General features: G+C 40.4%; 1 protein-coding gene across 2 annotated transcripts in view; it reads right to left on the bottom strand.

Moving 5' to 3' along the window:
• Positions 1–13,876, bottom strand: part of LOC122979734 (protein sidekick-1-like) — a 247,661-nt gene that overhangs the window by 60,781 nt on the left and 173,004 nt on the right. For both annotated transcript variants that reach the window (XM_044347437.1, XM_044347438.1), the window contains 4 exons: positions 13,422–13,558; positions 11,937–12,084; positions 3,931–4,071; positions 1,814–1,995 (listed from right to left, as the gene is read on the bottom strand). In XM_044347437.1, the coding sequence (XP_044203372.1) occupies positions 1,814–1,995; positions 3,931–4,071; positions 11,937–12,084; positions 13,422–13,558 (608 nt within the window). The remainder of the gene's footprint in view (positions 1–1,813; positions 1,996–3,930; positions 4,072–11,936; positions 12,085–13,421; positions 13,559–13,876) is intronic.

Raw genomic sequence — 13,876 nt, 5'->3', positions numbered from 1 at the left:
GCAGTGAGAGAAAGAGAGCCAGAGGATGAGAAGACGAAGGAGATTAATTGGTGTTAAAGATGCTCTCTCCCCCTCCTGCCATGCTGACTGTACTCCTGGGGAGCGGCTTCTAACCCTCACAGCTCACAGCTACAGATAAAACACTAAACTCTGTCCTCTGGGGGAATCTTAGTATGCGCGTATGCTTGTATGAGAGAGAGCGGGAGAAGAGCAATGTTATCAGAGTCTAACACTGAGTTCAGCCACATCCTCTCAGAGATAGTGAGAGAAAGACAGAGAGAAAATGTCCAATCCATCGCAGCCACTCCCATTAAACCACATTAGAATAATTAATGAGCCTAACTCCCTCTACTGAGTCTATAAACCTGTCCTGAACTCTTGTAATAATGACTGTGAGTTTTATGAGCACATGCATGTGTGTGTAGCTTGGCTCATCTTTAATAATGATAATATACTGTTGGAATAAAAGTCAGGAAGAGAAGAGCACGTGTTTAAAGAAGATTTACCCCCACAACCTCTTCCTCTCATCTTCTTTTTTTTCTCTCCTTTACTGTCTTCACTTAAACGTTTATCCCTCTTTCATAACCACTTCATGGATTTGTTTGACATACTTGAAAGCGCATGCTTCTGTGCAGCTATGTTTATTACAACAAACACACTATTATGTATTATATTATATATTCATAGAGCAGTACAGTTTTCTTGAACTCCCTCCAGCTTGTCCTGCAGAATCCTAAGGCAGTCCTTGGCCAGATGGGAGATGTAGTCCCTCCAGCATGTCCTAGGTCGCCTCTTGGGTCTCTTCCCAGTTGGTTTAATCTGGTATGCTTCCGAGGGGATGCCTCAGGGGCAACTTTAACACAACTGCATCAACTGGCTCCTCTCAAAACCCAGCTCCCCATCCTGTCACTGAGAATGAAGCCAACCCGCCTGCGGTGCGGCTGCCTGTAACTGTGATCAGTCTTTTGATCACAACTCAAAAAAGTAAAAGTAAGAGAGGATAGTCTATCTACAAACTATTGCAACCCAGTGCCACTATAGAAATGTCTCTGTGTACTGTAGAGTATATGCTTTTAGAGATGTGTGGGTCCACCAATGACATCAAAGTTTCCCCCACTGCACTTTATGTGTAGCTTTTGAATCACATAAAAAGAAAATATCTGAGCTAAAGATAAAGCAAATGTCTTCTATAACTACAAAAGTACAGCAAACTGGGAAAAGTGAATGTGCAATGGTGTCCTCACATGGCAGGTTTTAATAAGTTACTTTGTTTAGGGGTGAAATCTATGGCCTTCACACTCATACATTTGTACTCTCTTATATATTTTAATAATGAAGATCTAAGATACTCTAAGATCTCAAGGACATAAATCAATTACCAGCAAAGTCCTTTTATTTCCTACTATAGCTAAGATCTCTGAATTGAATTCAAAGAGTCCATGGAATGATGCTCTCCCTATTCATTTATTCACCTTGTGTCTAAGTTGTATAAGAAATAACAAGATGTGTGTGACCAAGGTCTGGAATGCTGACTTAAAGACCTGCCGATGGTCGCACAAGAGTATGGGCAAATATTGTTAATCATTAAATGATTAACTATAAATCTACTGATAGATTTGATTTGTAAATTACTAAAATGCACAGGAGGAGATAGTACCGATATTTTTTTATGTAAAAATAATGAATGTTCAGAAATATATATGTATGCATAATGTCTCAGAATCTCTTGACACATTAGCTTTGCCCTGCGGGAGTCAGAAATAAATATTTGATTTTAAAAAGAAAGTGTGTGTGTGTGTGCGTCTTTACTCACCTCCCTGCAGGGTGTATTCAGTGACAGGGCTGCTGTAGACGCCCAGGCCGGCTCCAGTGAAGGCAGCCACCTGGATCTGGTACTGCGTCCAGATGATCAGATCTTTCAGCAGACAGTAGTTGGTCTCTGGGCTGCTGATATTTTTCTCCTGGTAGTCTCCTGGCAGCCCTGCCAGACGGTACCTACACACACAAACAGACACATGTAATTAGGTATATTGGTAACTAAGCACATGACTCAGCGTGAGTCAAAATACCCACAAATTAAATATATGCACTTATGAACAATACAATCAAATGGAATCATAAAATAACATATAACTCACGTATATAAAATCAGATCAGTTTGCATTTATGTCTGAGTATAGATTTGAAGTAAACAAAAAATTCATTTAGTGTCCTTTGTGTTGGCCAGAGAGGCAGAGAAACCATTCAAAAGGATTTTCCTTTAGTTGCTTGATCATGTCAGAATCTCTAAAGAATTAAAACCTTTAATGCCTGTTGAGATCTCTGAATAGTGCACCTTCAAGGCCTTTGCTTTAGTACATGTGATATAAACGTCCACTTAAAAGGATATATAACCCGAGAAGACTGGGAGGTGTAATACCACTTAGGTGTTGAACATATCTGATGGAGCTGAATGGAGTAATAATCCTCATGTCAGCGTTTTAATATGGAGCCTATTCACTGTAACAGGATATTCTAACATTTCACCGGCTGACTCAGCGCTCTATCACACATGCATACTGTATACACACAAAACACACAGAAACACACACTCATACACAGATACAAAGAGCGAAGGGGTGCCGGAGGCTGACAGGGGATCTCTGTAGAGGAGTGGAGATAACCCCTCTCTCCTCTCTCTCCACCTGAAACACTGGCACTCACTGGGAGGGGGGGGAGTGATGGAGGAGAAAAAGTCGGAACAGATAGGAGAAAGGGAGCGAGGATCAGCCAGCTGATACGACGAGGAGAAAGGAGAATCCAAAGGGGAGGTGGAAGCCCTGTCCTATAAAGCTGAAATGATACACTGGAGATGTAAGAGCGTGCGTTTCTATTTTCAACTGATTTCTGAAGTGGAAGCAGATAAGACAGTGAATGGGGATAAAGACCTGATAACTTTTACTGCAATTATATGCAAATTCGTGTAAGGCAGCTGATGACAGATTGATTAGACACACTGTGTCATACTTTACGTAGACATCAAAGTGAAGGACAGCTGATCAAGGGCAGCTAGAGCATGAGTAAAAAGCACTTGTGTCTCTGTGTGAATATATGTATATTGATACAGCAAGGAGGGGGAGGGTGACAACATGTTGTAACTCAACTATTGTCAGAAGGTTATTTTCATGAATATTTAATCTATAACATGTCAGTAAATGGTGAAAAATGCCTGTTACAGTGTTGTTTCCAAGGTGGCCGAGTGAAATTGCTTGTTTTGTCTGACTTAGTCTTAAAAACAAAAAATTTTCTCTAAATTTTCAGTAGTATAAATATGTGACTCCCCGCCCTCCACGCTGATTACACGCCTGAGTAGCATCCAGGACTGGCTTTCCCTGAGGATTTGCTAGTCAATACTGTGACCCCAAAAAATAATGCAGTATCAAGAGCTGTTGACCTTCGAATTAACACTGGGTTAGCTTAACTGTAGGTAGTAAACTAGTTAGCTGGACATGCAAATATTTGCAACTTCTTAGAGTTGACAAACAATCCGTTCCTTACACTTTTGTTCTTGTAGTTTTGGTTTTGGACAGGGTTAAAAAAAAAGACACCACCATACAAACTCTTTAGGGTACATACAGAGTATCTTTCTTAAAACAGCCCAATGCACAACGTATCGGCACGTGGAGACATCCAAAGCTTGACAGACCTGCCGGGCCTAGTTACAGTTGCTAAGCTATGATTGGACAATCGCTGTTTGGGGAAGAGATTTAGTGAACTGTCGAATGTAGTATTTCTTAGATCGTCAAACAAACACCCAAAGACTTGTCAGATTTATACTGTACATTACAAAAAAAAAGACCTATTAGCCAATCAGAGTCAATAACTCTCACTAGCAAGGGTATAAAACCAAATATGTATGTTTTTGTGAGTGTAAGTGTGTGTCTACTGCACCTGAGTACATATCCTCTGAGGACTCCATTAAGCTGGGGTTCTGGCGGAGGCTGCCACTGGACCATGATGGACTGGTTTGTCCGCCCACTGGCCACAATATTCTTCGGAGGAGCGCTGGGTGCCTCCTCCCTCAGCATCAATCTAACACAAACACAGAAAGAAAGGAAGAGGGACAAATTATGTTGATTACATTTATCAGGTGTGATGATGAGGTGATGATAATATCAGTATTGCTGGACAAGTGCAGCAGTGGGGGTCCAACATATATGGACAGTTTGCAAAGGAACAGTATATTAGGTAAGTCGTCTAAAAAGGTACTTTTACAGCAATTTTCTTTCCCAAACATCTTCATTTTTTCTAGTCTGGGGTTGAGCCTGTCTGCAAACAAATTATTATGTTTGTCACAGGAGATACACGAGACAGAGCTGCAACTTATTATAGAGAATCATCTCACAGCTTAAGCAGCTCTGATGAATTCTTATTGAATTCTGCGCTCATCTCTCTCATCCCTTGTTCTCCTGGTATATCTTGCAATTTCATTTAATACATTTGTTTTTCATGTCTTGCTATATTGTTCACTTATTTCAAACAAACCACTGCTGCCGCTGATGGAAACGTTTAACGCATCTCTTCCAGCACGCCGGAGAACTTCTCCTGGGAATGATCGAGCTGACACCGGGTGTTTAAAACAACAAATGTAAAAGCGTTCATGAACTCAGTAGAAGTTGAATTGCTGTTGTGTTTTATTCACTTGTAGCGGGAAACAACAAACAGGCATTTACTGTCTGTATGTTGCACATTACTGTTTACTACATACTGTTTTACTTGAGGTTTCCCATTTGTGTTCCATTCATACTCCAGTAATCTTTGTCTGGGCCGTTTCAATTTCAACATCAACCCTACCACAACGCCCCCAGCAGACAAGCTATACTGTGTGACAGCAATAGATAGTTAAATCACTATTAGTAGAGAATGAACAAAGAGCTCATCTTTTTATTTCCAGTGAGACAGTATAATCCTTCACTCTCTCTGCCCTATTACCCTCACTTCTGTCTCTTCAAACCCTTTTCCCGTCTTTCCTTCGACATTTTGATCTCCTTCTCCATTTTTTTTCTCCCCCATCTGCAAACTTTCACCTTTGTCCATCATGTCCTTTGGCCTCAATTATTTCATCCTTCTATCTTTTACTCATCTCCTTCCCTGTAACACCCCCCTCCCCTCCCCTCCCCAACCCGTGATTAAAGCTCCCAGCCCCTCTCATGGTTGGTAAAGCACGCAGGCTGAGCTGGTCAGCCTCTGGCTTTACTGTAAGCAGCTCAGCTAACGTAATCAGACCCATATGTGCTCACACACACACATATAAACACACCAAACAAATTTCTCCCAGCTTAAGACAGACTGCTACATCCGATGGTCTTTTCCCTTCCATGGATTATGTCTGGAGATTTACATTACCTTTTCCCTCCAACCCCCTCCGTCCCCTCTGCCCCCATCTCTCCCTGCATGTTTCTTTATAAGCTATTGAGCCATTAGTTGTGGTATGGCTCTGTGTATTTGTGTGTGTGAATCTGTATGTGTGTCTGAATGTGCGTGCACATCTGTATGTGTGTTTGTGTGAAAGCAGGGGTGTGAAAGCTGTTAGCTAGAGAGTTGCGCAGGCGGATATATGGCACAGGCCAGTGGTTTTACAGCTGTGCTTTACTTCCATTAGGTTAGGCACTGTCAGACAGCACCAGGTGCTGCAGGCATACACATGTACACACATACACACACACATAGGCTAATGGGCCTTGTGTGAATGAGATGGGCATTAGTGTAGCCGTCTGGAAATGGGGTATATATAATCCTCAACTATGCCACAGCTTTTGACTGAAATTGATGATGCACATTAATGCACATACACAAACTCACGCTGCACAAACATCCACACAGCCCTACAGTACTAAACAGATGCGGTCATTCACTGTTTGACTGCAAATAAAACACACACTGACACACTTACACCCAATAGCACAAACTCCTTGTGAATTGCTTTAATTCTCTCCCAACCATTTACGAGTAAATATTTCATACAGTGGGTTCAGCATGAGGACATCAACTTCACACAGGAGCTTAAATGTATAAACCGCAACCCACACGCTCGTACTGTACACCACTTCACATCCACCTATACACCCACAAACATTCATACCGACACCCATACATATACTGCAACCAAACAAAACAAACACAGCCAATAACTTTGCCTGAATGTTGTGTGACACACTTTCTCTGTCCCTTGCTATTAAGGAAAAGAGGACATTTTCTGGAGGGGATGCACATTTTTTCTGGTGTGTGAGTGAAAGTGAGGGGGAGATATGTATTTTGTGTGTCCCTATGCTTTGGGAATTAACTAAAGTTTCTATCTGTGTCATTCTCCACAGTTTAATGCCCACTGGCTTTTTCACTAAATCCACGTACACACCGAATCTTAAATTTAATGGTGTTACCGGGATGTTAAGTCTGCCTCTATTCAAACAGGATAGTAAAATTTAGATCCAGTGTGAGGGGGAAATAGCGGGAAATGAACAGAGGGCAACAGAAATAAAACAAGAGAGAGGGAAACCAGATGTGACATGATTGGGTAGAACCAGCTGAATAGATGAGCTTATTTTCTTCTTGTTTGACACTTTAAGTCTTGTCTCCTTTAAATGTTGTGCTGTTTTGCCTGAGGCTGAAAGCCGCACAAACGGAGGAGGGTGACACACTAAAGAGACTCAGAGTCAGGGAAATAGAGAAACTTTGTGCAAATTCTCACTATGAATCAAGACCAGCTGAGGCTTACAAATGCCCCAGCAGGGCTATTCAATTACAAATTCAAGTGAAATGTAGATGGGCCAGACATTTTCAGCAACCTATTTAAAATGACATGTTTATTGCTTCACTTTTGAAAAAAAAAAAAAACATATCTGACCCAGGCACATGACAATGTGCAGAAACAGAATAAAAAAGATCTATCAGTGCACAGAATCATAGCAATCATAACAAGTGGCAATAACAGTAACCAGTAACACATTCTGTCTCTCTACCAGTATCTCCATGTATGTCTGATAAAAGTTCTTGTTTTTGCCACTGACAGGCTCAGATTGTTATTATAAGGGTCTGACAACATTATGGAAAGGACCATACAGAGAAATAAAACATTTTTCTTTATCTTTCTCTTGATCTGGTCTGCTTGTTATTTTGTGTAACCGAGTCTCACTCAAGGAGAAGTCTCACTCAGAAATCGTACAAGAGTTTAGTTGTTGCAGGAAGACAGCTAAATAATCAGCAAAATGATCAGACATGACTTTTAAAATCTTTTAGATAACACTAAGCTACGCTTTCTGACACTCCTATTTCCAACTCTCAGTCACGTTTCCACCCTTGTCTTCCGGGCGGAATATGTTTCTCACACTGGTTTTGTTTCCTGACTGCTTATTGATTATAAACCACCTGCAGTGCTGTAAATATTCAGACTAAACAACAACATTGCTATTAACAAATATATTTTAACAAAATAATATCACAATTAAAATATTAAAATAGCCTATTGAATTCAAGCTCGGTGGGACACTTAGAGATTGCCTCTGGGCCGGATGTGACCCGCAGGCCACCAATTGAATAGGCTGGTGCTACAGTGCATGTGCTTTGTGTTTGTTGGGTCCAATTAAAATGCGAACAGCTGAATCGCTTCAATAAAGAATATATTTGTGTTTATGTTACCTGTTTGGTTGATGACATATTTTCCTGCATACAAGCAACAATGCTTCAACATGGAAGAGACTCCATGCTCTGTTATCAATGTTATAGTAAAATAAGACAAAGCATTAGTTGTTTTTGACTATATTGTAGGACTACAAATAAAAGCTGAGCTGCAATAATCTACTCAATCAAACTTATAATGTTATTTTACTATATTTTACTGTATTTCTTCTCCTGATGTTGCTTTATTGTCACAACTTACAATACAAACAAAGCATTCAGAAATAATATTGACAATCATAGCACAGCCTGTTCTTGCCTGTGTTTGTGTCTGAACATAATTATATGTGTGGTGGTGGTGAACTGACGCCCCGTATCAAAGCAAGTGGTCCATCACTTTATCAGTTTGGCTCACTTAAGGCTGATTAGAGCTTTCACAAACAATAAGTAATCGATGCATGTAAGTGCCAGTTACAGCTGATTACATTGTTGCTGAAAATAAACAACAATACTCCTGTAGAAGCTGTCTCGCAGTTATAGACAGATGGTCCTTTTGAGCGCTAGTCTATCATGGAAGGCAAAAAAGTAAGTGCAGAAGTGTTTTGTTTCAGAAAAACATTCTGTTGATGTTATATATTGGTGATCCAAAAAATAAAAAATCTACAATGACAATAACAACAATTTATGGTACTTATTAGATCAAACATGTTTTATGTATGTGAGCGTATGTATGTTTTACATACGCTCACATTTTTTGATGACCAGTATAGTTTTGTTTTATGTAAAAAAAAAAAAAAGCCTGGTTGAGATAACTGAGTCTGCATTTTTTGTATAACATATGAATAACATCTTTTTTCACATAAACAAGAACAAAAGACTGTGAAAAAGGACTGGCATGGCTATATATCTTAACTATAGCTAACAGGTGACTTTGAACAAAAAGTCCATCATGGATATATAAAAGAGCACCTTAATCTATAATCTATTGGTCATTAAATGATCCTTATTTGCTTCGAGCACTTTTTGGTCCTTTTTGTTTAATGTATGACACATCTAATTAACTGTAACAAAACTAAGATCACTTGGAGGGCACAGCAGGGATGCAGAACTATTCAGCAGAATGGAAATAAAGGCTGACCTGTTCATTTGTGGGTTAATTAAATAACTCTAATGAATAGTGGAAAAAACTTAACATCACTGTTATAAAATCCTTTTTCATTAAATTTGCTTTAAAAAAAAATCAAGAGAGAGACAAAAGAAGCCCAAATAACCATATTTTCCATTTAATTTAGTAAAGTATGCTTTAATTGCATACGCCTTGTATGGTAAGGTACAAAAAAATTATGGGAAATGTTCATTTACGTTAGAAAATAGGACTGTAGTACTTTGACCTGATCTTGGTATTTTCTGATTTCTTGGACTTGTCTAAGTTATTTTGACTCAGACTTGTCTGTTTTTCTTGTAAAATATGTTGCCTATTTTTTTCTCCCGCTGACATCTAATATTCTTACATCTTGTTTCTCTCCATCCCTATACACAGTGTAAAGATTAGACTTGTGTATTTTATTCAAAGCATGACTTGAGTTGGTTCTGATTTATATTTCTGTCAGTGTTCCCCTATCTATAATACATCTTTGGTATCTACAGGATTTGCCCAGGTACGTACAGGACTAATCTGTAGCTTATATCCTCCCTTTTCAAAAAATATGACTACTAATAGCGGATATGCACCATATGTGGACACACTAAGAACTGTAATCGCGAAAAATGAGCCTCTTTGTATTTCCTGCTACATTTTCCATGAGCAAGTTGAGAAAGGCCAGTGAGGTCTAGCATTCTGCTAGACAAATAATGTGCTTTTCCCATCTAGCACAGTCTTTCTCAGAAAAAAGCCTTCTCTCTGCAAGCGACTTGACGTTTCTACTCTACATTATAATGTAAATAAATCAATCACTATTCTATAGGCACCTTCAGCATAGCTGTACAGGAAGAATCTGTTGTAAATCTTTACATCTCCCTATGAAGCTCCTGAAGTATTAATTTGCACATCCACATTAGCCACATATACACTATATGTGTATATTACTGTATGAACAAGTATTTTATCACACATCCAGTGATGAGTTCTGATGAGTTCTCGTTCTTAACTGAACAGCTGGAATAAAAAATAAGAGTAAAGGGAGAGAGAGTTGAGACAGATGCATTAAAGTACTGGTGATCAGAGTTCAAGGCATTTATGCATAATCTGTCTTTCCTGTTAATGCTTACTCTTTAAAGATGGTAATGATGTCAGTGTAGGTCATACGTGAATAACTGTGTGTGTGTGAGAGACACTCCAGATGGTATAATTGGACTCTTCATGGGAGTATCTGCATTTAGAGGTAATGTTATTCAGCTTTGATCACATTCATTCATTCACTCTTAGTGGATGTCCAAAGGGAAGTGAGAAAAGAAAGGCAGGGTGATGATGGGGAGCAGAAAGAAGAAAAAAAAAAGGTATGAATTAATGCTGTTATGATCAAGATCCTAATCAGGACAAGAACAAAATGGGAAAGTGTAGAAGCAGCTGGAAGTTCAAACTTTAATAAGGGCTTTTTGTCATCAATATTACAAGCTTCTTCACTCTCTGTCCCGTTTCCTCACTCTGTCCACATTACTGCATTTTGTCATCCTTCTCATTTGGAGCTCTGGGCTTCTGCAGGAAATATTCTCTGCCTCACTCTCCCTGTGTGTCAAGTGCAGCAGGCGCCTTGGCATCTGCGACTGTTTATGTGCATGTCTTATCCAGGCAAACATCCAGCAGATGAAAAATAAAGCGTGTGTGGTTGTGTATAAGGCGAATATTGAAGAGGAGATGTATCCATCTGCTCTGATACACTGATCAGTGACGACTTATCTGTCTGGCAGTCTTTTATTTATTGAGGATCAATCCCTGCTATTCTCTGGTGCCTCTAACAACCTACTTTGGACTGTGGACCAGGTAACAGACTGGCTGCTGGACACAGACAATGCACTACTACATGTAGAGGAAGAAGAGGGGAACAGGAAGGAACAACTTAGGACAGACAATAAACAAAAGCAGAAGTGATAAAGATTTTGAATTAAAGGCGAGAATGAATCAGCAGAGAGAAAGAGGAGCAAAAAATAGACGAGTTGCAAAGAGAGGTGACAACAGCAGGCTGAAGAGAGAGAAACTGAAAGGAGACTGTAATCTGAGGTGTGTGCATGTGTGATGGCAGCGTTCACAGCTGCTGTTGTTGCTGAGAGTCTATTTGGCAGAACTACAATTGGCATCTGCCAATGGTCAGTCTCTTCAGCCAGACAAAAACCATGTTTGTGCGTGTCTACCTTATAATACACAGCCACATCTGTTGTATTGTGTGTGAGTGTCAGACATGGGCTGTTTGCGGTATATGTGTGTATTCGGGGGCAAAATTGTTAAGAGGCCTGCCACACCTCCTCCAACCCTCTTTCACTCTATCCAGTTCCATCAGTGCTAAGGCATCATAATTACTCCCATTAGAGTTTTCTCTTGGGATGAACACACACACACACACACATACACACACACTGATGCACACAAACATAAAAAACATCTGCACAGCGATTTATTTACTTTTCAGGCCAAATTACTCTCCCTTTTACACACACTCGCGGACACAGACATGCAGAACAGTTAATTTCATCATTTTTGCTATTTAGTTCACTATATGCAAAGGAAGGAGGCTAGCAGGGACATATGCATATATACATATAGACACGTAGACATCTACAGCACGGACGTGATGAATATAAATTGATCATTGCAAAGGAAACAAAAGGGGGGCGCTCCCTTCCTTCATCCTCGCCTTGTTAGAATCCACCCATTTCATCCCCAGTCTGAATTCTATGTCCCCTATCCCTGCTCATGGCAATACACACACACACACACACACACACACACACACACACACACGTAGATACACAGATTACAGTGTGTGGGGGTGCATACACTATGCCTTTTGACTGTAGAAAGGTTCCAGTTTATTCATACCCAGTTTGTGTAAGGCAGTGTGACCAAGTCTATTACACAGAGATGGAACAGGGGAGAAAAACTCTATTTCACACAAATCACAGCATGTTCTACATAAAAAAAATGGGTTTCATGCTTTCTGGAAAACATCAGCGAGATAGTAATGTGACTTCACAGGAAGTATTGTGAAGTATGTGTTTAATAAAGTAGTGGTGAGTGTTTGACCTAGACTAAATGACTAAATGTGTCTGTGTGCATACTTTGCTTTTACCTTTGTGTCTCCGCGCTGTACTGACCCCTGCCCACTTGATTGACAGCACAAAGTCTGAACTGATAGGTCCTGGCAGGTGTGAGTCCACCCACTGATACCTCAGTCACCGCAGGATCGACCTCTGATAGGTAGACCTTCCATGGTGAGTCTAGACAGAAGACACAAAGATTAGAGCCTGATAATATCTGGCTGAGGCAGGACAAACAAGGGACACGGGGACATTTAGGGCCCATAAATCAGAAGGAGAGAGGGGAGGAATAGATAAAAGTAGCAAGGAGGGAAGGTAGAAAGGAAGGAGAAAGTATAAAGAGGAAAAGAAGCAGCGAATGAAGCAAGAAGAAAGAAAGTTTGGATGGAAGGGGGGGATTAATAAAGAAGCACAGATGCTGCTGTATATTGTTGGCATCTTGTTGCCAGCCTATCTTTCTCCTGAAGATACCACAGACAGATGCACTATTATCATCTCACCAGCAACTGTGTGCCAGTGAGTGTACTAGAACCATTGTCTGACATAAAAATACACTGTATTTATAGTGGCACATTCTCTCTAAAATACAATCCGAAAGATCTAATTTATAACATGCACTTGGGTGCACATACAGACACACACACACACAAGCACGCACACAAAAAACTGGGTAATCAGGGTGCACAAAACTCTTGTCTCTCTCTCTCTCCATCCCTCGCTGTCTGGATTCAGTCTTTATTGCAATCAACCAGATGTTTAGACTCCCTGCATTCCTCCTCTTTCTACTTTATCTCTCCCTGTTTTTGTTCCTCACCACATTTTCTTTCGTCTCTCTCATGATGATACATCATTTTTTTCCTATCATTATTTTGGCATATTTTTTTGTACATGCTACAGAACAGCTGTTGAAATGGTGACAGCTGAAAACTGTTATTGAAAACTCATTTCTGCTGTCTCCTTAAAAGCTATCTGAATGAAAATGACTTAAAATGTCAAACTACATTAACATTTGACATTTGTCCATCAGTTTAACTCCTACAGTTGTGTTCCAAGCACTTGCATGTTCCCGCCCATCCCGTCCTGTTTGCTTAGGAGTAAGAGTAGCTCTGCAGCTGTCTCCTTCCAATCTGTTTCTCCTGTCATTCTACTCCTCAATCCCTCTTTCCTCTATCTCTCCCTCTATTTCTCATTTGACGGAGATACAGCCTGCTGTTAAAACATCTGTGGCAGAGAAAGGGTGAGAGACAGACAGACAAAGAGAGCGAGGGTAAAGGAGGGAGGGGAAAATAAGAGTTTATTTATAGGGAACCTGGATGTACATTTATGCAGCAACACTATTCTCCATATGTCTGCCTCATGTAAATGAGTGTGTGTCAGTGCCTGGTAGACAGCAAGTGAACAGCTGTTTGCCACTCAGGGACTATAAAGTACGCCCAGGGACACACACGCATGCACACACACACGCATGCACACACACACACACACGCATGCACACATACATACACACACACACATACTGTTCTCTGAGAGCTCCAGCAGGTAGTACAGAAGGGGGGAGTTCCCATCAAAGGGGCGTAGCCAGGACAGGAGGACGGAGCGGGAGTCAGTGTCATTGAGACGGGCCGCCAGGGAGCGAGGGGAGTGTGGAAGCTCACTGTACACAAAAAAAGACAAGAAAGACCCAAAAACGTCAGATTTAAAGCTTTACCTTACTTTGTAAGCTTGTCATCTGATTAGATCCAAAGCTTTAGAGGGCAAGTTCAAGATTTTGGGGAAATACGTTTATTTGCTTTCTTGTCCAGCGTTACAGTAGATGATAAGATCAATAGCACTCTTAGCTTAGCATAAAGACTCGACTGACTTTGTCTGAATTTAACAAAATCCATCTTCCAGCACATCTAAAGCTCACTCAAAGACAAGTTGTGGTTTTTTATGGGAGCTTATGTGCCGGACTACTTCTTAGCTGCGAGCA

The sequence above is a fragment of the Thunnus albacares genome, chromosome 3 (genome assembly GCF_914725855.1).
Source record: "Thunnus albacares chromosome 3, fThuAlb1.1, whole genome shotgun sequence".
NCBI classification, from domain to species: domain Eukaryota; kingdom Metazoa; phylum Chordata; class Actinopteri; order Scombriformes; family Scombridae; genus Thunnus; species Thunnus albacares.
The sequence above is the reverse complement of the archived record's forward strand: the minus strand, read 5'-3'. Positions and strand labels throughout refer to the sequence as shown.